General features: G+C 36.7%; 1 protein-coding gene across 1 annotated transcript in view; it reads right to left on the minus strand.

Annotated features, from left to right (window-relative positions):
• ITPR2 (inositol 1,4,5-trisphosphate receptor type 2) overlaps positions 1–21,616 on the minus strand; it is a 496,128-nt gene that overhangs the window by 245,517 nt on the left and 228,995 nt on the right. Inside the window, exons 27-32 of the mRNA XM_008058785.2 lie at positions 13,722–13,811; positions 13,481–13,606; positions 10,558–10,680; positions 9,773–9,973; positions 7,711–7,962; positions 4,529–4,654 (exon numbers count right to left, since the gene is read on the minus strand). Of these exons, the coding sequence (XP_008056976.1) occupies positions 4,529–4,654; positions 7,711–7,962; positions 9,773–9,973; positions 10,558–10,680; positions 13,481–13,606; positions 13,722–13,811 (918 nt within the window). The remainder of the gene's footprint in view (positions 1–4,528; positions 4,655–7,710; positions 7,963–9,772; positions 9,974–10,557; positions 10,681–13,480; positions 13,607–13,721; positions 13,812–21,616) is intronic.

The following is a 21,616-nucleotide window of genomic DNA, read 5'->3' on the forward strand; positions in this document are numbered from 1 at the left end:
ACTTACAAGACATGGATACTGCCTCTGTCAGGAAATCAGAATAGAATAAAGATATGAAACAATCTAGTACCAGTATATTAAAAATAATTTTTCAGGGAAGATCTCATATGCGTCTTAACAAGATAAAAGACAAGGGTAGTGAAAACAGGAAAATAAAAGATACAAACAAAAGTGACTCTAGACAGCTTTACTCAAGAGCAAACCAAAAGGTCCTCATAGAGCTGACTCCAGAAAAACATGAGAAGAATGGTGGAAAACGCATGAATGTCAACACATATTAATTTTCTATTTACCTTTTAAATAAAATTGTTTTCCAACTAAAATAAAATTGTGCTGGCCGACCCTGCCTGAAATACTGGGTTTCAGCTTGAATATAACACTTTTAAACAGAATCACAGAAAAACTAGAGGGAACCCAAAAGTATATTGAAACAAGGATTCCAGCAATCATATCAGAAGAGGAACCACTAAAAGACATGTAGAAAGTAATGGGAGGCATGAGGATTAACATAAAATATTTGACCAGCTGTTGGGAAAACAAAACAAAACTCTAAGTTAGGCTGCAGCAGACTTCCCACTCTATAACTAGCTAGGAGAGTCATCTAGAAAATTATCTCTCTGGAACCCACAGGCAAAATTATGAGACCAATCCAGATGATCTTAAGTTTCTTTAAGTTATATAATTTTATCATTTCAAAGTAGATCACTAGTGAGGAGGATAGTAGAGAAATGTTTAGAGTAAGCACCTACATCTCTGCTGAACTGAATTAATTGTTCTGTGTTGCTGCAAAGGAAGAACTAGGTAAAAATTACAGTAAGTAAAAATTTGACTCAACTTAAGAGTTTTTAACAATTAAAGTACGATAATGAAACTGTCTCAAAAAGCAGCAAGATAATTGTTAATAAAAATATTCAGGAGATATAATGAATAGAAATATTTGGTGCAATAATGAAATCAATTGCCTGAAAAACTAGTAAGATCATTGTTAATAGAAATATTCAAGTAGATGCTGAAGACTATGAACTGGATACAAAGTTGACTTCCAGTCTCTTTCAACCCTAAGATGCTGTGATTCTTTAGGTCCAACTTACTGAATTCCTTTCCTCCATATTACCTTCATCATTGCTCAGTGATGTAAATCTTTTGTTCCAGGATTTCATAACTTTGATGGAACATTTGAATTCGGTTCACCTCATATGACTATTACTATCAGCTACTGTTATGAATGCCCAGCTTCATGGGCATGTTTTCCAGATCTTGTCTGTGCTTAATGGTCTTCCTTTTGGTTATCCTCAGCATTATTGGGATAGGGAGGAAGTTTCTTGAAATTATATATATTGGGAAAGTTTCTTGAAATTACTTAAAAAGCTACACATAACCTTGTAATAATACTGAGGACAATGATATGGATGATGTTCCTAACTCTTTTTCTAGGTGTCAATATGTGATAATTATTTTACATGCATTATCTCATTGAATCTTCCAAGTAAACCCATGAGGAATGTGTTATTATTGTATTCATTTTACACAGAGTCTGAAAGGTTAAGCACCTTGACCAAGATAACTGAGCTAGTAAGAGGCAAAGTCTGGACTTGAACTCTGGTCTGGCTAACTCTTTTGAAATTCCTACTCTTAACCTCCGTGCTCTGCTACAGTGATTCTCAAAGTGTAGTCCCTGGACCAGCATTTGCAGCGTCACTTAGGAACTTGTTAAAAATACAGAGTCACATGTGCTGAATCAGAAACTCTGGGGGCAGGGCCCAGCAATCTATTTTAACAAGCCCGCCAGATAATTCTGCTGCTCACTAAAGTTTGAAAACTGCTTTACTGAACTGAAAATTCACCTAAAAGGCCACATTCTACTCATTTAACCACATTTGTTTTTGTAACTTGAATTTGAAAGTTTGTGGGGGCTCCTCAGTCTCTTCAGGGGAAAAAGAGAAATCCCAGATATATAAAAGTCAGGCTTCCTTCTCCTTCCCTGAAACAGGAAGGGTGATTTCCTGTCAACTCTGGTGAAGGGATTAGGGAGCTGCTGTTTTAAAATATACTGGATATACCGGGACATAAAGATGAAAACAACAGACAGTGGGGACTCCTAAAGGAGGGAGGGAGGGAGGAAGAGAGGGAGATGGACAAGGGCTGAAAACCCAGCTATCGGGTACAAGGTTCACTATTTGAATGATGGGTTCAAACCTCACTATTGTGCAACATCCCCATGTAACAAACCTGCACATGTACATCTTTTTTTTTTTTTGAGTTGGAGTCTTATTCTGTCACCCAGACTGGAGTGCAGTGGCCGCTCCCGGCCACAGCAGCCTCGACCTGCTGGGCTCCGGTGATCCTTCCGCCTCAGCCTTCCAAGTAGCTGGAACTACAGGCGCGCGCTACCACACCTGGCTAATTTTTGATTTATTGTAGAGATGAGGTCTCGCCAAGTTGCCCAGGTGGGTCTCGAACCCTCAGGCTCAGGCAATCCACTCACCTCAGCCTCCCAAAGTGCCGGGATTATAGGCTGAGCCACCAAGCCCGGCTGTACATCTTAATTTAAAATTCAAAAATACAAAAAATGAAATATAAATAAGAGGGAAACAATAAAGAAAATAAAAATACAGTACCGCTAAGCTGTTATGATTAGATATAAAGAGTAAATAGATCGAGAAGATCTTAAAATTCCTCTAGAGACTTTATACAATAAATAACATTCATTATCTATTCATCTCTCTCTATATATATATTTAAAATAAGAAATCTTTCCTGCATGTGTACCTTTAAAAATAGAACATAAATCTGCACTCTTTTGCCTGACAAATATCTCAATGGAAAGAGTGTTTCCAAGGTGGCATAACCAATGGCAGTTATCATTGGCTTTCTTTGCCTTAAAAAATAAAAATTCTTTTAGCTTTATAGCTCAAGCTGCCTAGAATGTGACCTTGATATTTTTCAAGCTTATCTTTAGTCCGTAGCCCTGTGCAACTCTGCAAATCAGTCTGTAATCTCTTTAAAATCCTCCTGCACGTGCAATTTTAAAGCTCAGTCAGTCATTGGCATGTAAGTCACTCTTTACTTCAAGGTCTCTGGAGATAGAGTAGCTGGTCAGATACAAGTTTTACACAAGGTCAAGGGGATATATATGAGTAGTATGTTAAATATTGTATAAAATAGGATGATTTCTCTACAGGTGCATATTTACCTAAGAATGATAATAAGTTAAGTGGCTTTTAGTTATATGGAAATGAACTAAAACCATTTTTAGTTATACAGAAATGAAGTGAAACCTTACTTCACACACTACACCACACCAAAGGTTAAGCACATTTCACCCGGAAACCTTGAATAAATAAAGAGTTAGTGGTCTATAATAACACATGATTCACTGTATTACCCAAGGGTGCTCTTGGATATCTGGGTCTAGAGTCAGTGTTTCATTATATCTACTTTGTCTTCCTTCCTTTCAAAAAGAGGTGTGGGAGGCAGTGAGCTGATAACAGCATCCATTCTTGTAAAATCATGGAAATATGGACTTCACTAATCCACCCTCCTCAAATAAATCTATTTGAGGCCTACACAAAGCTACCAGCACTCGGAAATGTAGGAAGGCCAAAGGGACAGGCCACCGTGATTCATAATAGATCTAAGGAGTCACCTATACACCATCCTCTATTAGTAAAATCCTATTTGAACATCATGTTCCATAACTTTAAGGGAAAACTAGAGATGATTTTAAAAAGCTAAAACACTAGACCCTGGATGTCATAATAATTTGGTTGCAAAAGAAAAAGCTAAGATGTGCTAAAAAAAAAAAAAAAAATGTGCTATCAAAAAAGTTCCCTCATTATTGTCTTTATTTATTTATTCATTTACTCAGTATCAACAGAGCAAAACATATGCCAGGCGGTATCTAGAAAACGCCCACCAGCTCCGCATGTTCCCCCCCATATCTATCCCTGACAAAGCAATCAAGAGGAAATAGACTCAAAGTAAAAAGCAGAATGCAATTTGGCAGACATGAGTGAAAACACCAGATGATTAAATTACTGGAGCATGCTTCCAAGAAAGACTGAATAGGCAAGGGTGGGCTATGCTACGTCCTGAGTTGTCTGGTCAAGTATCTATCTGTCTGAGAGCAGTAGTCAAGATCTCTTGAGGCCTCTTTTATCTGTGGTTTGTAATTGCATTCACAGTAAGAGTTTGAATGCAAATTGACCTCTGCCAAATATATTTTCTAACCAATGTAAAAAAGACACTAAGTTTCTATTTAATAACAGACAAATATAATTACTTTTAAAGGTAAAAATGAACACTTTGTCACTATATACACTGTGGTGGTATATTAACTCCTTAAATATTACAATCTTGTGAAACTTGCAACTTTGTGAATGTAACAGATTAAATCAAAAGGTAATGGGTTTAATTGAGAGTTTTTATCCAGATGCTTAATACTATTTAGTAAAAATATATGAATATATATTTATATTTACAATCTTACTAAACAAGCAATAGTATTTATGGTGAAAGTGTAACTTACCCTTGCCATATCCACCAAGAAATTCTCAAATAATTTCCAAATGTGGTTACTCGTATAGATTTCTTTCATCTCCACTTCAGTGTCGACATAACAGTGATTAACAAAGTTCACATAAGCAATTTTAACCTGTGCAAATTTCAAATACAAAAGAAAGTTCGTTTTCTTTATGGTTTACTTTCGGATATCAATTATGAAAGGCTAAAATATAATCTGTTCGTTCCTATAGAAGAAAGCAGCATATTCTGTGTTACCTGGAAAGCATTCCCGTTTCCCTTCTTTTGCTAAGATACACCACTGACCCAGTGGTGAACACATGACCCAGTTCTCCACCCACCCTGGGCCCAGAGTTTGCTGTGAGAATGAACACTGGACTCAAAACAAGCCTACCGTATTTGAGACATTAAATCAACCTCTCTTCCTACCCTCCCTTTCTTTCTTCCTCCCCTCCTCTCCCCTCCTCTCCTCTTCTCTCCCTCTCCCAGTCTCCCTCCTCCTCGTTCTCCTCCTCCTTCTTTCCTCTTGCTCTCATTTTCTTTCTCTCTCTTCTCACATCTCTCATTGCTAAATTAAAACAAGATCAAGTTGAACTTCAAAAAAAACATCTTCTCCAGGTATGAGAGGAAAATTATGCCCAGAAGAAGAGAATGAGGCAGAAAGGTGAAAGAAAAGGGGGCAAAAGATGGAAAGAATTTTGACATTTTTGAACCTCTGAATCCATATGAATAACCATCCTTCAAATTCCCAAATATAGGAGTCACTAAAACTCCATTTTTTTGTTTAAACTAGTTTAACTCATTTTCTGGCACTTGTAACCAATAGAGTCATACATATATAATATAATGTCTAACTATATCGACTAGATAATATTTCATTGCCATTCAAAAATACTTAAATCACTTTTCCTGAGATAATACAAGCTAATAGTTTACAGAAAATTGTATTATTTTAAGAAAAAAATGAAGAAAAACTCCTTTCCAGAACTAGCAAAATTCCTCATAAAGGATTGATACAAGTCTCACACACACATACCATTTCTGAAATACATAGTACAGTAGTTTTTGTTTTGTTTTGTTTTGTTTGTTTTGCTTTTTCCACTATGAAAATTAATGAATCCTGCAAACCCTCTAGAAAAAAAGCACATACTTACAAAAATCATGTGACTAATCTGAGGGGATTCGTGGGATCCAAGTTAGAGTCATAAGGACTGCAGGCCCAGCTTTCATGCCCTTGTGCTTCTCCATCCTTGACTGAGTCTAACACTAACCATCAATGGCAGTGGGCCTGAGTCAAGGATAACTACGGGGTGCGAGGCATGGGAGCCAGTCAGGGCATTGTCTTAATTGCCCTGACAGCAGCTAATATTTACTCAGTGTCTATTTTGAGCCAATACCTTCAGCATTTTTTATGTATTGCCTTATTTAATCAACCAACAATCCTATCAGGTAGATACAATAATTATTTCACTTTAAAACTGTGAAAGTTGCAGATGCAAACGGTTAAGTAACCTTTTGGAATCAGCCATACAAGTAGGACACAATGCATCCAGGATTCTAACTCAGTCTTTAATTCATTTGTTCATACATTCAAAACATATTAATCCAGCTCAGACAACATAATGGCGAATAGAAACAAATCTAGTTGTTACCCTTTTATAGAGCTTAGGAACTTGGGAAGAGGTTTGAGGGCTATAGATGTTTGTTAACTGATAAAACTGAAGTGTCAAATCTCAAATCATAGATTCTCACAGGTTGTATACTAAGGAGGCTAGGGAAGTCGTCCCTGAAGAAGAAAAGCTTGAGTCAAGATCTGAAGGATGAAGAGGAGTTACTTAGGTGAACAGAAGAGGTAAGAGTAGTGTAGTCAGAGGAGACCACATGTAGGAAGAAATATGGACATGATCAGTCCCTCAGATAAGGACAGAACCCATGGATTTCACCACTGCACTATGCTTCCTCTCTTTGCCATCTTATTTCAAACCCATCAAGGCATGATGTATCTTTGGACTGAAGTATTAACAATTCCACAAAAATACACTTTCAGATTGGGCATGATGTATCTTTGGACTGAAGTATTAACAATTCCACAAAAATATACTTTCAGACTGGGCATGGTGGCTCATGCCTGTAATCCCAGCACTTTGGGTGGCCAAGACAAGAGGATTACTTGAGCCCAGGAGTTCGAGACCAGCCCAGGCAAAATAGTGAGACCTCAACTCTAAAAAAAATAAAAAATAAAAATAAACAATTAGGCATGGTGGCACATACCTGTAGTCCCAGCTACCCCAGAGGCTGAGGCAGAAGGATCACCTGAACCCAGGAGGTCAAAGCTGCGGTGAGCTGTGATCTCTCTACTGATGAGAAGGCATCAGTAGTGCCACTGTACTATAGCCTGACAGAGTGAGACCCTGACTCAAATACACACTTTCAAGTCCATTATTTCATCGGACTATGTGAAAGTAAAGAAATTAACCTCCTCTGACACCTTTTTAAGTTACTGTGATTTAAAATGTTTGATTCTATATCATTTTCAGTGCATCACACATTTATAAACTTTGCAACAGTAATCCACAGCAGTAGAAAAGAAATACTGCAATGCACAATCCTAGAAGCCTCATTAATAGAATCCTATTGGCAGACAACCAATTTCTACCGAAGTTTTTTCTATCATAAGAGCCAAACTAGGACAGAGGGAAAAGGTGATATGTGAATCAAGCAAAATGTATATCCATATTTTCAAGAAGGCATCTTTCCATAAAGTCAGGTAAACCTGCAATGTCTAGTATGTGTTTCTGCAGCACTATCCTAGCCTCTCCAATCAATGATTGTGAGTCATTGATGAAGCACCTGTTTTATGCTCAAGAAGATACTAGCGGTCACAAGTAAACCTTTCGGTTTGATCACATGGCCATGTTGAGAATTTAAGAGATGTGTGTAGTTTCCACTAGACTAACAGTGGCAATAGTTTTAAAAGTTTTGTCCTCTTTCTCAATTCTTATAGAACCTCTTATAAAATAGGAGGCCTTTTAACGCTCTTTTAGATTTTTCCAAATTATATAGCTAAATACAATTCCTTGACTAAATATATAACTTCATTAAAAATATTAGTATGGGCGACTTCTGGCACTTAGGTGAACTTCAAAAATTAACAACAATTTTACAGTTGCGAAGTTTTTCCAGGCTTACCTCAGGGATGCAGTCATCGTGGGTTACCACCCTCACTATGTCGTCCAGGGGCAGAAGGGAATTACACTTGATTTCAGTATAGACATTTTTCCCCTCTGTGCACGCTGCCAGCAACTCCACCAGGGTGATGTGGTAGGCTAAGGGGCCACTCTCATCCCCTCGGTCTCTCTCTGAACACATCATATGGAGAAGGATTGGAAATGATGCTCTATCATTGTAAAATATCAGCACATCTTCACCCCCATTTATCAACTGAAATGATAATAAGAGAGTCTACATAGTAGGCCAACTGTTCATCCTTGCTGTCATTTCCAAAGTCTTGATCTATCTGGAAACACAGGTATCTCTTTGTAAAAACAGATAATATTGCAAAAGCAGAGCTTGCCAAGGCAGGGTAGTGAAAAGATTACAGTCACCTGCCAAGGGACCCATTACAAATGCTATCAAAAGCAGTTGAGAGACATGGGAATGGCAGAGGGGGCAAGAATTAATGGCATACATGATAGTAAATTGCTCATCATTCATTGCAGTGAGTTATGTACTGAAATTAAACCTGGAAAAGAAACGTTATTTTTCTCTTCTTCAAATAGAAGACCCCGTTGGCAAAGCATAAGAAATCTCATAATTTTACTAAAGCAGAATAAAATATCACCATTCACTTCAGTAGTGACTAAGTATACAAACACACTGAGTCAAATACAGCTCTGTAAAAATCTGGAAAATTCCACATGTCATAAGAAGGCATCAGTAGAGAATGAAGGTAAAAGCAGAGATGAGAGAAATAAAGAGAAAAAGAAGACTTTAAAAATGAGTGACGAAGTAATGACTAGGTATAAGCTTTTAGACCATAAATTGTCCTTCATATTTTGTTTATATAATTTAGTGGAGAATTTCAGCAGGTAGCAACCTTGTTGCTCAAACTCCATAATGTCTTAATGTCTATTATTGGCACCAATTTTCTAACTCCAGTGTGAGATATTTTGGTAAATAACAAAAGATATACACTTTTTTCTCTATTTATTATATTTAAAGTAATAACATTCACTTAATAAGCCAATTAATTGACTTACTTTGAAAGTTTTGTTGAAAGGGAATGTATATATATATCAAAAAATATGCATTAAATACTAACGTAATATAATATTACAAAAACTTTCTCACACATATAAACACTTTACCTGACAAGTGTCATAGGACTGGCCTAAATATTGGCTGCTTTTCCATTCTAATTCTTTCCTTGGCAATCATAATACAAAATCAAATTCCCAAATTTAAGGTACAAAATTATGAAAATGCTCCAAACCAATATAATCTACTATGCAACTGTTTGGTAGCCATGGGTGGAACCTGCCTTAATCCATATGGACCACTAGAGAACAATTAGGTCACAGAGCAGTGATTTACCCAAACGGGCTCTTTAAGCTGCCAGTTCCCCAATGAATCAAACTTGGTTCCTAGTAACTTAGTATGTAAATCTCAGTCAACATCAAACAACAAAATGAAAAAGGCAAGATAAAGCACTTCATCCATTTGTTTTTCTTAAATTTTTAACTTATTCTAAATAGCAAGTTTCCATATGTTGTGATAAATCCCTAAAGAATAGTTTTTATTAATTAGTTTGATTCTCTTCAAAGCTTTCTTCAAATAGTGGCAGAGAATACCCATTCTATATTTAGAAACAGAGTAATATAGGCACCAGAAAAGTAGAGTTCAGTCTCTGTTATATTACTGGAAATTTAAAAATACAAAATTTTGTCATTTTCATTCCAAATAATCTAGAACATTTCATAGGATTTTACCCATTATTTAAAATACACAAATTCATTATGGATGGAAAAGAAAAATAAACTCTTAGAAAATCATAAAATCAACTTAAGATATTGTTGCTTCTTTAAACATAAAGTAAACTATATCTGTGCTTAAGTACTCATGATTAAATTAAATAATTGTTTAAACCTATGTTGTTGGAGATTTTTTTTACTCTAAATTAACAGAAGATACATATTTAAGCATATTGTTTATGTGGGGAAAAACGCTGATAAAACACAAACCGAGAGCATACCTCTGTCATTACCATATCCTGGCATTTCTTCACATATTTACCATCTGCTTTTACAATCGTTTGCAAAAACCTCAGGTACTCCACGTGGCGGCCATGTGTCTCGATGCAGTGCACAAAATGCTGCACAACTCTCTCGCTAATTTCATTGCATAGATGGTAATTGTTCATGAAGATGTGCCGCATGGTTTCTGCTTCAAGGAGCTAAACAGAGAAGAACGTGCCCTTGTAATTCTGACAGGATCAATTTTCTATTCTACAGTACTTAGACTAATTGCCCTGCTTGTGATCAGTTTTATATTTTATACGAAGCCATAGCAAATTTTCTGTACAAGTCTTCTACAAAATGCAATGAGATCATTAACCATTAAAAGAAAACTGAGCTCACAAAGGAATGTAGCTGGAGAAAGGAGCTTATTATCATAAAGTGCAACATGTTGGGAACAGTATTCTTGAGATTAATTTAAAATTCAAAGTTAGCTGTTCCCTAAGATCCTCTCAAACACGATTTTGCAAACCAGGGCAAACTCCACGTTGAGTTTTCTGTATTTATCTTACTCATGGTATTGTAGAGTTATTTCTTTGTTCTAGCATATCTTTTTCCTGACATTAAACTATATATGTATAAATGAAGTTGTTATTTCATGTAAAATTCACGTAATTTTTCACATTAAAAAAAAAGTTTCCTTAATGAAAATAAAAGATATTCACTTTTAGGGAGATAATTTCCACGGGGGAACAAAATAAGGTGATAAAGATTAATAAAAACATTAGAAGTCACTACTTACACCTGGAGTTAAAAACAAATTCAGATGTTTATGAAGAAGAACTTGATTCTGTGGATTTCCTCGACAGAAATTCTGCAGGAATGTATGGGCTAGATTCATTACTTCATTCATCTTTTCATCATTCTGCAAGATGAAGAGTGGCACGTGATAGAAACAAACATAGGAGAACGCAAACCTTGTCCAAAAATATGTCCTTTCACCCACACACCATTTTTCTCTCTTCCCCACCATCTTTGTTCCCCTTTCTCTGTTTTACGTTTTGACATCTCTCTCAGTTATGCCTCCTGTCTCTCTTCTCTATTTTCTACATCTTTCTCACCTTCCCTTTGTCCTTCCTCCTGTATCTGTTCTGTTCCACTCTCTGAACACTCCCTTTGTTTCACAGTTCATCTCTATTTCTCCCAGTCTTTCTGATCATCCACTCCATCTCCCCATCTCTGTATACAACCCCCAAACCCACCCCTGTCCTCTGTTCCTCTCCCTGTCTGCTCCCCTCACTCTGTTTCTCCTCCCTTCTCTGCTGTACCTTCCAGTCCCTATACTTCTTCCCCTTCTTTAACTGCTCCCCACCCTTCCCAGTGTGTCTCTGTATTGGGTTCTTTCTTCCTTCGTTTTCCCCACCTCTATAGCCCCCCTTTTCGTACTTCTTCCTCCTGCTTCTCCCAACATCTAGTCCTTCTCCTTGCCCCTTCTCTCCTTGTCCCTTCTATTCTGACTCCCATCTCCATTCCTGCAACTCTGCCCTCACTCCCTTTCTCCTCTCCACTCACTGTTCCCCTCCTCCCCCACTCTGTAAATCTTCTCTCTCTCTCTGTGTATATTTCTCACTTTATCTCAGTTTTTCCCTCCTCATCTCCCTGGTCCCTTATTTTGCTATTTTCCTTGTATTTTAATTCCACCTATTTCTCTTTCTTTTCCTGTGTTTCCCCTTCCTCTTTTCTCCTTCTTCTTGTCCACCCTTTCTTAACACTCCTAAGTTGCTTTCCTTCTTCACTGTCATTTCCCAAAGTCCTATAACAGAATACTACCAGCTGCTTGTAGGAATCTTAATAAGAAATGCAAGTCTCAAAGTTCACAGAAAACTAAAAGTGCTCTTCTGAAAGTGGCCTTTTGACCATATCACTGAAACCACCTAAAATTTCCCTGTGGGGTTGATTAATATGTGGTCATTGTTAGAGATTCAAAACGAACTCTTGTTTTGAGTGGTAGTTTATATTAAATGAATTTGATGTTGCTTTTTTTCTAATCTAGGGGTCTATAGTTTATGCCACCTATAACTAAATAAGCAGCCCAAGGTCACTTATTCTATTTTTTCATATTTAAATAAGTATGAAAGGATGAATTAACTAAACTAATAAGTAAGCCTTCTGTCCCTCCCCCCAAAACTTCATTTCTTAAAAAAAAAAACAAAAACAGGAAATTTTGCTTTCAAAATCTACTAACACTTTTCTTGTGTAATACAGGGATAGTCAAAACATACCAAAGGGGTTTTAATCCCAGAAACACCCAATTTCTACTGAAATCTGGTCAGTACAGATAAACATCAGGGCCAGTTCTACGTTGTATCATGTTTCTATAAAACTCTCATTCTATTATTGCTCAACGATCCAATTATTAAAACTGAGCAAACCCATGACCACAAAGTAGTAGCAAAGTACTCAATGCTACAGTTATATTATTAGAAGAAGAGAACTGACCACATCTAATGCCCATATTATAATATCAGATAAAATAATTTGGATGGTAAATATTGAGGATTTCATATCTTTTGTTGCCTTTTAAGAACGCTTTTATTGTATTCCCTGCCATAGTTTGAATTATGCCACCTTAGAAATGGTATAATTTGTAAATTCACATATTAGAAAGTAACTAAAATCAGGGGAGGGGAGAGCAACCCAACATGGGGAGTGAAAGGCCAAATGGTGAGAGAATCCACACAAAGAGAGATCTGACACAGAAACATCAGATGAACCACATTAAGGGACACTCTTCAAAATAACTGGCTATCTTCAAAAGTGCCGATATCATGAGAGTTCCATCTTGAGGATATTTAAATAACAGGACAACGAAACAGCACATGATTCTGAAGTGGATCCTTTTGTCAAATAAGACACGAATAGCACAAAGGAAGAAGTTTGAATAGTGTGTAGGGACTAGCTGACCATAAAGTGTCATGCTGTTTCCTGATCTGGAAGGCTGCAGTGTGGTTATGTAGAAGAGGGCCTTGTTTGTTGAAGCAAGCACTAAAGGGCTCTGGGATGATGGGGCGTTGGGTGGGTTACTTATTCTCAAATAATTAAGAAGGAAAACAATTCCTTGTAACTCTGCTAAACATTTGCAATTGTCACAAAACAAAAAACAAAAGAAAAAAAGTGATTTCAGTTGAGCTCCTCCAGGTACTCAAATCACTCTCTGAAAAAGATAACCTGCACACGCATATTTATTGCACCATTATTCATGATAGCAAAAACATGGAACCAACCGTGCTGCCCATCAAAAGAGGACTGGATTTTTAAAATGTGGTACATATACATAATGGAATATTATACCGTCATAAAGAAGGAAAAAATTATGAGTTTTGTAGCACCTTGAATAAACTTAGAGGCTATAATACTGAGTGATCTATCACAGAAACAAAGAACCGAGTATCACATGTGCTCACTCGTAAGCAGACCTTGAACAATACTCATAGTATTATAAGAAAGGGACTGTCAGTAGTGGGAAACTTCCAGGGGAGGGGAAGTGGGATTGGCAGTAGTGGGAAACTGCTGGAGGGGGGCATACCTCATCCACAATGGTAGCTGCATAATAAACATTTGTATACCTGACCCTGAATTGTACCCTACAACTTTAAAATTAAAATTTTTTTTAAAGTTCAAAATATATTCTAAAAAGAAAAAAGAAAAAGTAACCACAGACTAACCTTTTCATAGGGGATCTGCAGAAGATCCAACACCACCGAGTGAGCTCCCATATTTTTCAGTAATCGTTGATGTTGATTCCGAGACTTTTTATTCTGTACACAGAGTTTACTTAGCCTAATCAAAATCTTGAAAAAGAAAAGCATTAGATATAACAAATAACAATATTAAATGTAACAGATAAGCACAAATTATTTGTTATGCAAAAATCAACCTATATACAAATATTTTATATCCGCTGACCTCCTTTACAATCCGATAGTTGTTGCTCTTATTGCTGTCAATCTGGGGTTTCTTTGTTCCATCCTGCACTGGACTTAAAATGTTTGATTCCTAGAATAAACACAAAATCTATTTTAAGTCATTTGTAGCTTTATAGTAATTTTACTTATTTGTAATAAGTAATAAATATGTTTTGTAATAAATTTATTATTCAATTTAAATGTTTCTATTGTACTTTCTTCATTACATAAAAAGTTCCTTGGCTTGAATGAACTACAACTACCGAATAAAAACCAAGTTATAATAGAAATGGAATTACTAATAATTAGGAGCTAAATTTTTAAAGTTATACATATTATTAGTGCATATCCTTATTATCTATAACAGTCATATCATGGTTTTATACTGGCTATATGAGAAGGAATAGTAAATTCAGGGCATAAAAGATGTAATTTTATCATGCAGAATATACTAACAGCTGAACAAATCTCAGGGAAAGGAGAAAAGAAAAACTTAACCAAGGATTCTCTGCCAGGTTACCATGACATCCTTAAGAGTCACGACTTGGGGGCAATCAAGCTTGTACAGGACCATGAAAATGAAGAAAGAAAAATAAAACTTAAAAATAAAGTAATATTTTAAATTACTAAAGCTTATTAAGAGGACCTGAAACACCAAAAAATAATTAGAACAACCATTATTTTTAGCATCACAGTAAAAAATAATATAAGGTATGTACATATATTTTAAATACCAATAATCAGAATCCTCATATGAAAATAAAACACCAACTGCAAACAATTCTATTCAAGACATTTATTAATACATAATACATGCCTGGAATTAGACTATGGTGAGTGAATCTAAAAGAAATACATAGAAAATATGTTCCTTCCCACAAGAAAATTACAGTCTACCTAAGAAAACAAGGAGAAATATGAAAATAAGTATTTGAGCTGAGCAGAATTCACTATTTAGAGAGAGCGCATGCAAGAAAGAGAGAATAGGTGCAGCTTTTGACAGCTTCATGAAGGAGGTTCAAGCCAAGATCTTGAAAGATAAAAACTATCTAGTTATGTGTGAGAAATTTATGGGTGAGAAGGGGAAAGACTTGCCAGTTGAAGAAGCACCTTATCCAAAGGTGCTATGGCACCAAGAAACAAACCAGTGTGTAAAAGACTGGACAATAAGGTAGTGTAGGACTTGATGGCTTCCCTGATTTATATGCAGAATTGCACTTGGGATGAATATCAAGCTCAGCTTGGGTCAAAAACACCCTAAATTCCTGACTGTAAAGATGGTGTTGGATTCTCACAGTCAAAGGAAACCCCAGTCTAAGCTCAGGAAAAAGTGCCAAAGAAACATGAGACTAACTGATATCATTCCATTTGTCCCAAGCTGTTTTTCCTACTACGCTCCAGGGAAAATCACAAAATTAATACAAATCAAGAAAGAAAACAATACTTTCCTCACTAGCCAAACAATTTCAATGAAAGGCTTCAAGTGCAGACTGTGACTTGATCATTTGTGAGTCAGTCCTATGCTTCAGTCAGTTTTGCATTCTCCTTTTGCTTCTCTCCTGGCCAATACTGTCCCGAGGCTCCCAATCTGAACTCCCTGTAGGAGGTGACCTCCTCTCCCATCTCATTGAGTAGACAGAAATTCCTCTACCTGACATTCTCTCTTTTCCACCTGAAAATTTCCAGTATCATCCACAAACCTGTCTATGTCTCAGAGAATAGAACTTACTTCCTAGGTCTCAGAGAACAGAACTTTCGATGTGTGGTTTTGAAAATCCCATCTTCCCTACCTCCTGTCCCTGCTCCATCTTGTTTCTTGTCCACTAGTGGTTTCCATCCTCTACTGACATTCTGATATTTTCCTCTTGGAAAATAATGTTTTCCGCTATTTTCCTCTTGGAAAATAAGGTCAGGTTAAGGTGATCCAAGCATTTTCAGCGACACTGCTCATTCAGGAAGGAGTCTTGCCTCTCAGACTATTGTCCCCAGTACATTTCTCAAAAGAAGACTCTATACCAGAGGTTCTCAACCTTTTTGGCATCAGGGACCAGTTTTGTGGAAGCCCATTTTTCCATAGACCACGAGTTGGAAGGAGGATGGTTTCAGGATGATTCAAGTGCATTACCTTTACTGTGCACTTTATTTTTATTATTTTGCATTGCAATATACAATGAAATATTTATACAACTCACCATAGTGCAGAATAGTTGGGGCCCTGAGCTTGTTTTCCTGCAACTAGACAGTCCCATCTGGAGGTGATGGGAGACAGCGCTAGCACTGCCTTAGCTCCATCTTAGATCATCAGGCATTAGACACTCATAAGGAGCACGTAATCTAGATTCCTTACATCCACAGTTCACAATAGGGTTAGCACTTCTATGAGAATCTAATGTTGATCTGACAGGAGATGGAGTCAGGCAATAATGTGAACAGTGAAGAATGGTTGTAAATACAGATGAAGCTTCACTCGTTTACCTGCCACTTACCTACTACTGTGTGACCCGGTTCCTAACAGGTCATGGACCAGTACAGGTCTACGGCCCGGAAATTGGGGACCCCTGCTCTATCCTATCCTGTACTAAAATGGCTTTATGCGCCAATGACTCCTAATGGCCAAAACTTGCTTTAGCATTTGGTTCTGTGGTTTACTATCATTTTTTTGTTAAACCCCATTCATCTTTGTTTTTCCAGTTCAATAGAGCTGGAACTAGAAAAAGTAAAAAGATCTAAACAAGAATTAGAGGGAAAAATGTTTATACACACACACACACACACACACACACACATGCATACATATATGTATATATACTTTTTATTTTTATATATAAAGTATACTTATAAATCACACACACACACACACACACACACACACACACACACACACACACACTTTTTCCTGAGCCTATACTGGGGTGTCCTTTGACTGTGAGAGCCCATTACTGAGCTAGATACCAGGGCTGTATCACCTAGTCGTCATAATGAATACCAGGACAGAAAGAAAGTTGTACAACTTACACTCCAGGTAAATTAAGAGAGAAAAGAATGTGAGATATTATCTACAAGACACTAACTGCCGAGTGAATCCTAAAAAATTAGAAAAGAAAATGCTAAAACATACACACACATATATACATATTATATATACATATATACTTTTTATTTTTATATATAAAGTATACACACACACTTTTTCCTGAGCCTAGACTTTGGTCCCCTTTGATTGTGAGAGCCCACTACCATCATAACGGCAAGGAATTTGGGGTGTTTTTGGCCCAAATTGAATTTAATCTTCATCCTGGTACAATTCTGCATATATTGTAAATCAGGGAGGCCATCAGATCCCACTCTACCTGATTGTCCAATCTTTTCACATATATAATATGGCACAGAAGAGAAAACATAGCCCAAGTGGCTAAGGGGAACAGACACTACTTAGATGTAAAGAGACTGGAAGTCAGAGAATGAGACAAATAGGGTATCTATTGGATAGTGAAAAATAGCTTATTGATGAGAAGTAAAAATTACAAAAGCTATAAATATAATTAGATTTCCTTTTTCTGATCACAAAGATGGAAAGAGAATTTTTTAAAGTCTATTTCATTTTTTAGAAATGAAGAAATACTAAAGGAAACCAATTTGTACCACAAACGAGGATTAAGATATTACTAAATAAAGACTGACCAAGCTCCTTAGGTAGAAAGTAGATCTTTCTGATATGTGTCAACTTTAAAGAAAGTAGTTAAAACATACACGTAGCTTTGGCAGATACATTTAAGCCTGTTTTTCAAACAATGCCCTGAGGAAAAAGCAACTGCCTTGTTTTAAGAAAAATAATCTTGGGCAAAAATAATCTTGAGCATAACACTACAAAAAGTTATGCTCTTTAGTTCAGCCCAAGGGAAGATATAGACAATGATGAATTCTGTAAGTATGGGATTTATGAAGAATAATGATTTTAATTTAAAATTGCCAGCAGTCAACAAAAGGCAACAACACTGGAGAATTCAATAAACAACCTCTTTTAATTTTGGAAAATAATTCAATGTAATTAAGTTGAACAAAACCCCATAGAACATCTGGATGATTCCAAAGCAGTGATCAGGGTAATTTAAGAAATATGTAAACTATGTAACTACAGTAAGGTTTTGTTTCCTTATTCTATGCCAAAATGCTATAAATAAAGGTGTTATACAAATTTTCCTCTATAAAGGGCATAAATTACTGTATTTTTTGTATCCTATACAATTATTTATATCCTATATGACTTTAGTCATAGGTCAATGGCCAAATCTGCAAGGCCCCAAATTTATTCTAAGGACAAAATATTAGAAAAGTGCAAAATGTGGAAGTGTGACTTATGCAAAGTCTCAGAGCTGAATAGGACCAGAAAAACAAATGTGTAAAACTGAGAACAGTGCCAGGCTTCTGGCACATCTCCAAATGATCCTTTTGACAATGGTGATAAAGAATAAATACGGTGTTCCAAAAGTCCTTGCACTTTATTGTAATAGCTTCCTATCATCCAGGCAACTTGAATATATTCCTTCTAAAGGAATATGGGAAACAGCTTAGTTAAGTGACTTTACAGAGGCAGCCATCTTTTTAATTTCATAGTATATACCATAACATAAACAGCAGTTTAAGAAACAAGAGAGCAAGAAGAGTTTAGAAACTGGGGGGCAGCAGGGTTTTAAGCAGAGACACAAAGAGTGAATATTGGTTTCTAAAGGTAGCTTCTCTTCATTACCTATATTTTGTGGCATCAGGGATGGAAACTCTTTTACATCAATAGCAAAAAATAATATTATATGAACTACATGGTGAACTAAATATTGACACCAATCAATGGGGATCCAGCTCCTTAATTTAAGCAAAGGCAATTGTGCTTTAAAAAAATAGAACTTTCCAAATCCTATGATGTAGAGCTGCCTGCATCTGCAGCTGCATGATTAAAATAGCTCAGTGCATGCCTTCTATTTATCCCACCCCAGTGAAGTTTAAGGAGGTCCTTCCTCTGCAAAGTTGTCAAGTCAGCAAGACTGCAAAGCCTTCTGCTCACCATCTGTATCTGTGGCCCTCTCTGGTGACCACTCTTCAGCCCGGTCAGTGGTACCATTTGCCATCCACCTTCCCCCAACTTCAGATGCCAAATGCCTTCCTTCTCCTTTCCCCATCTCTCACCAAAACAGGAAACTAAAGGATCGAATAACCAGTCTGTTATACTTGATTAATCAGTCCTGTTATAATTTAGTTGAAGCTCTTCAAACAACTGAATGATAACATTCTGTGGGAGGAGGAGGTATTTTTTTCTCTTTTCCATCTAATAGTAACATCATGTACTAGTTATTAAGAAAGATATCATCCCAGACATACTTACCTGACCTTGCATGTAAAGCTAATTTGAACCATGATGCTGTCATGGTTGACATTTTCTGTTTCCCTAACAGGCACCTAAGGTTTGAAGTCTTGGACCAACATTCACAATTAGCAAAAGAGGCTGTGTCCACCATTACTGGCAGATAACTTCCCTCCAGACTTTTCCTCAACTCAGGCCCTAATCATTTCCCTTCTAGAGAATACATACATATACCTAAACTTACGCCAAATCTATTTTCCTTTCCATCCGTCCCAAGACAAATATAAGAATGGTGTTTTCTGACTCATTGTGTCATTTTAGTTAGTATTTGATGATGTTTAATCTCTTGTCTTGAAAAATACCAAAAATCTCCGTTACTATATATCTTTCTGATAAATAAGTTTTTTAAAAAGTATGTGTAAACGGGGTGCATTTCCTTTGCCTAGGAAGCTACTAGGAAAAACTGGGAATGTACCGATGATGGGTATATTTAATTTAAACTAATAACGACTTTCATAAGAAGGCAATAGGAACCCATTGTCATACAATAGATCCCAGAAATTTTCTGATGCAACTTTAAAGGTGGCTAAAAATATACAAATATTATATGACATGAAGACAGAATGGGCAACCTTTTAGTTAACCAAGTGGACTATAATAACAAAGCACTGTACAAGAAGTGAAAACAGTAAAATAATACTGATATGAACACGGACTCTGATACCTGATACATTATGTAAGGGAAGCTTCTCTAGCTGGGAGTGGTGGCTCATGCCTGTAGTGCCAGCATTTGGGAGGCTCAAGCAGGGGAACTGTTTGAGCCCAGGAGTTCGAGACCAGTTTGGGCAACATAGCAAGACCTCATCTCTACAAAAAATAAAAAAAATTACTGGGCATGGCAGTGTGCACCTTTAGCTCCACCTTTTACTCAGGAGGCTGAGGCTACCGTGAGCCACAATTATGCCACTGTGACAGAGTGAGACTCCAACTCAAAAAAAAAAATTGTATTACTGCATACTCAGGTGTGGCTATGAGAAGGGGGTTGTATGTACAGAATGTGTGAGAGGGAGGAATCAGCATCTCCCCTGGACTCACTTTTTCCTAAGAAAATATTACAGAAATATTGTTACCTGATTTAAAAATAAACACATGCTCTAATTTAAATGAATCAATCCCTATTATTTCCTTGTAAGCTACTTGCTGAGGAAAAGAAATCATACAGGAACATAAAATCTTTACTAACAACTTGTATTGAATGAAGAATGTGTGGAAAAGTTCAAAAAAAAAAGATAGTAATTGTTATTTTTAACATGTATGGAAATACAGCTTTTTGCCAAACCAGTATTAATATAAACTTATTAAATGTAAGTTAAGAGAAAAGACTCTCATTTTTAAAAAAAGATCTAATAGCCAAGTAATTCAAATAATGCATTCTGGAATTGTAAGCATTACATTTAGGAACCTACATTACAACCAAATAGAATGAAGATGTGTACAACCAGTATCTGGGCAAAGCCCCCAAATTATTTTTCTCATTCATAGCAACACCTTCAGTGGCATTAGCTCAGACATAAGGACAGGAATATGTACAGTGACATAAACAAGTAAATAAATTATTCAGTGACATCTGGGGCAAAATTAGAAACTGGAGATAAGAAAACAGATTCCATAAAAGGAATATTCAGGAAAGCACTGTCCAAAATTAATGAATGAAAGTCATTTATGAAATTACCACAGTATCTCTCACTGGTCACGTCAAGCAGTAAGATTCTGTCTAAAACAACTCTTCCTGTCGCAGGCCACAAGTGTTAGACATTCTACCAGTTACTGTTTTCAGAGTCACTCAGGGAATCAGAAGGTTTGCTGAAGAAACAAGTTTATGGAGAACTATTTTCCCACTGTGCAGAATCACTTGGGAAAGTAGAATTTTTTTTCAATATATACTTCTAGAGAAATGTGTCTCCTTGATTGTTTCATCAAAGAAAAAGATCAGAAGTGGCAAAGAAAGAAATGGTTTTTGCTTCCAAAAAGTAATGGGATGTGGAACTAACAGAAAAACCATCAGACAGAGAAGGTGTGCCTAGGGAGAAATAGAGAAAAATCAATGGAGGGAGGAGAAGAAAGGCGGCAGAAAAGAAATAAATTCATTCATAATTAACTAACTAAGCATAATAATAAATAATAATTAATTTAAATAAATCTGAAAACTAATTCAAACTCCTATGAGGAACATTAACACTAAGAGAAAGAAAGTCAGCCAGGCTCGGTGGCTCAGCCTGTAATCCCATGCCTTTGGGAGGCTGAGGTGAGTGGATTGCCTGAGCCTGCGGGTTCGAGACTTGCCCGGGCAGCGAGAACTCATCTCTACAATAAATCAAAAAAAATCAGCCAGGCATGGTAGCGCATACCTGTAATTCCGGTTACTTGGAAGGCTGAAGTGGAAGGATCACCAGAGCCCAGCAGGTCGAGGCTGCAGTGGCCGGAAGCGGCCACTGCACTCCAGTCTGGGTGACAGAGTGAGACTCCAACTCAAAAAAAAA

The sequence above is a fragment of the Carlito syrichta genome, unplaced genomic scaffold (genome assembly GCF_000164805.1).
Source record: "Carlito syrichta isolate Samal-C Ts95f unplaced genomic scaffold, Tarsius_syrichta-2.0.1 Scaffold303626, whole genome shotgun sequence".
In the NCBI taxonomy this organism is placed as follows: Eukaryota; Metazoa; Chordata; class Mammalia; order Primates; family Tarsiidae; genus Carlito; species Carlito syrichta.